Source organism: Psammomys obesus, unplaced genomic scaffold (genome assembly GCF_907164565.1).
Source record: "Psammomys obesus unplaced genomic scaffold, mPsaObe1.curated_primary_1811, whole genome shotgun sequence".
NCBI classification, from domain to species: Eukaryota; Metazoa; Chordata; class Mammalia; order Rodentia; family Muridae; genus Psammomys; species Psammomys obesus.
Window position 1 is genome coordinate 23,914,484 of NW_026592510.1, and position 1,610 is coordinate 23,916,093.

The following is a 1,610-nucleotide window of genomic DNA, read 5'->3' on the forward strand; positions in this document are numbered from 1 at the left end:
GCAGTTATAAGATGAGGATGTAGTCAATGTTTTATTCCAACAGAAGCTTTCAGTACTCAACCGTTACTCTTTGATTAAAACAGTCATGGCATTGAGCTGCTGAATGTGGTCTGAGTGTAAAAACAGTTGGATTTGAGCTGACAAGGGTAGGTGAGAGTGGGAGTCCAGCACACCACCCACAGGAACATCAGGTGCTAACATCTGTCTGTCCTCACCTCCAGGGCCATCACCTGTGGCAGTAGCAGACCCAATGCATTAAGTGCATGGAGGAAGGCAATGGGACTGGGCTGGTCCTCTTTCACTTCCGCCCCTTCTCCAAACTCCCCGAGGTGCAGATGCTGATCTTTGTGGTCTTTCTCATGATGTACCTGGTCAGCCTCGGAGGAAACCTGTCCATTGTCCTCACCATCTGGATCAACCAGTGTCTCCACACCCCCATGTACTTCTTCCTGGCAAACCTGGCTAGCCTGGAGATCTTCTATTCTTCTACCATAGCCCCCCTGACTCTGGCCAGCATCCTATCCACAGAGAGGACTGTGGTCTCCCTGGCAGGCTGTGGTGCCCAGATGTTCTTCTTCATCTTCCTGGGCAGCGCTGACTGTATCCTGCTGGCCGTCATGGCCTATGACCGGTTTGTGGCCATCTGTCACCCCCTGCGCTATAGCCTGATCATGAGCTGGCACTTGTGTGTCCAGCTGACCCTGGGGTCCCTGCTGCTGGGTTTCATCTTGGCCATGCAGTTGACTGTGCTCATCTTCAGACTGCCTTTCTGCAGCAGCAAGGAAATCAGCTTGTTCTACTGTGATGTCCTCCCTGTCATGAGACTGGCCTGTGCAGACACCCGTGTCCACGAGGCCACTCTGTTTGTGGTCAGTGTCATCGTCCTCACCATCCCTTTCCTCCTCATCACTCTCTCCTATGTCTTCATTGTGGATGCCATCCTGAAGATCCGTTCAGCTGAGGGTAGGCACAAAGCCTTCTCTACCTGCTCCTCCCACCTGACTGTGGTCCTCCTGCAGTACGGATGCACAAGTCTCATCTACCTGTGTCCCAGCTCCAGCTATTCTCCTGAGCGGGGCCAGGTAGTATCTGTGGTTTACACATTCATCACCCCTATGCTGAATCCCTTGATCTACAGCATGAGGAACAGAGAGCTCAAGGATGCTTTGAGGAAGGCAGTCATGAGGTTCCTCCTGCTTGAAAAACAATGAGCACTCTGAACAGTCCTCTCCAACACTGGGGAGTAGAGAAGCTGAGTCAACTGTCAATGAGATGAGGAGTTGGGGATTGCAGGCTATAGAAGGTCTGATGCAATTTGATTTTCTGGTTACGTTACTATTCAACAGTGGCGTTTCTTTTCTCTGCTTCACCTTAGTCATTCTCCATCATGGGGGTGAAGAAGATCTGAGGAATTGAAATGCTGAGGAGTGTGGTGATTAGCAGATGTGAGTGATATAACTTGTCACTCTTAAATGGAAACATAGTAGTGAACATAGTTGTCCTTTTCCAGTCATCATAGGTACCATCTGCCTCACCTTCGGCTTTTCTCTAGATACAGGTCTGAGGTTTATGGCAATCCTGAACCTTGAACATGGGAAAGATCAAAACTA

General features: G+C 49.9%; 1 protein-coding gene across 1 annotated transcript; it reads left to right on the forward strand.

Annotated features, from left to right (window-relative positions):
• The first annotated feature begins 263 nt into the window (after positions 1-263).
• Positions 264-1,211, forward strand: LOC129681944 (olfactory receptor 10V1-like). Its single transcript, XM_055614171.1, has one exon. The coding sequence runs from the start codon at positions 264-266 to the stop codon at positions 1,209-1,211; it is 948 nt and encodes a 315-aa protein (XP_055470146.1).
• The last annotated feature ends 399 nt before the right edge of the window (positions 1,212-1,610 follow it).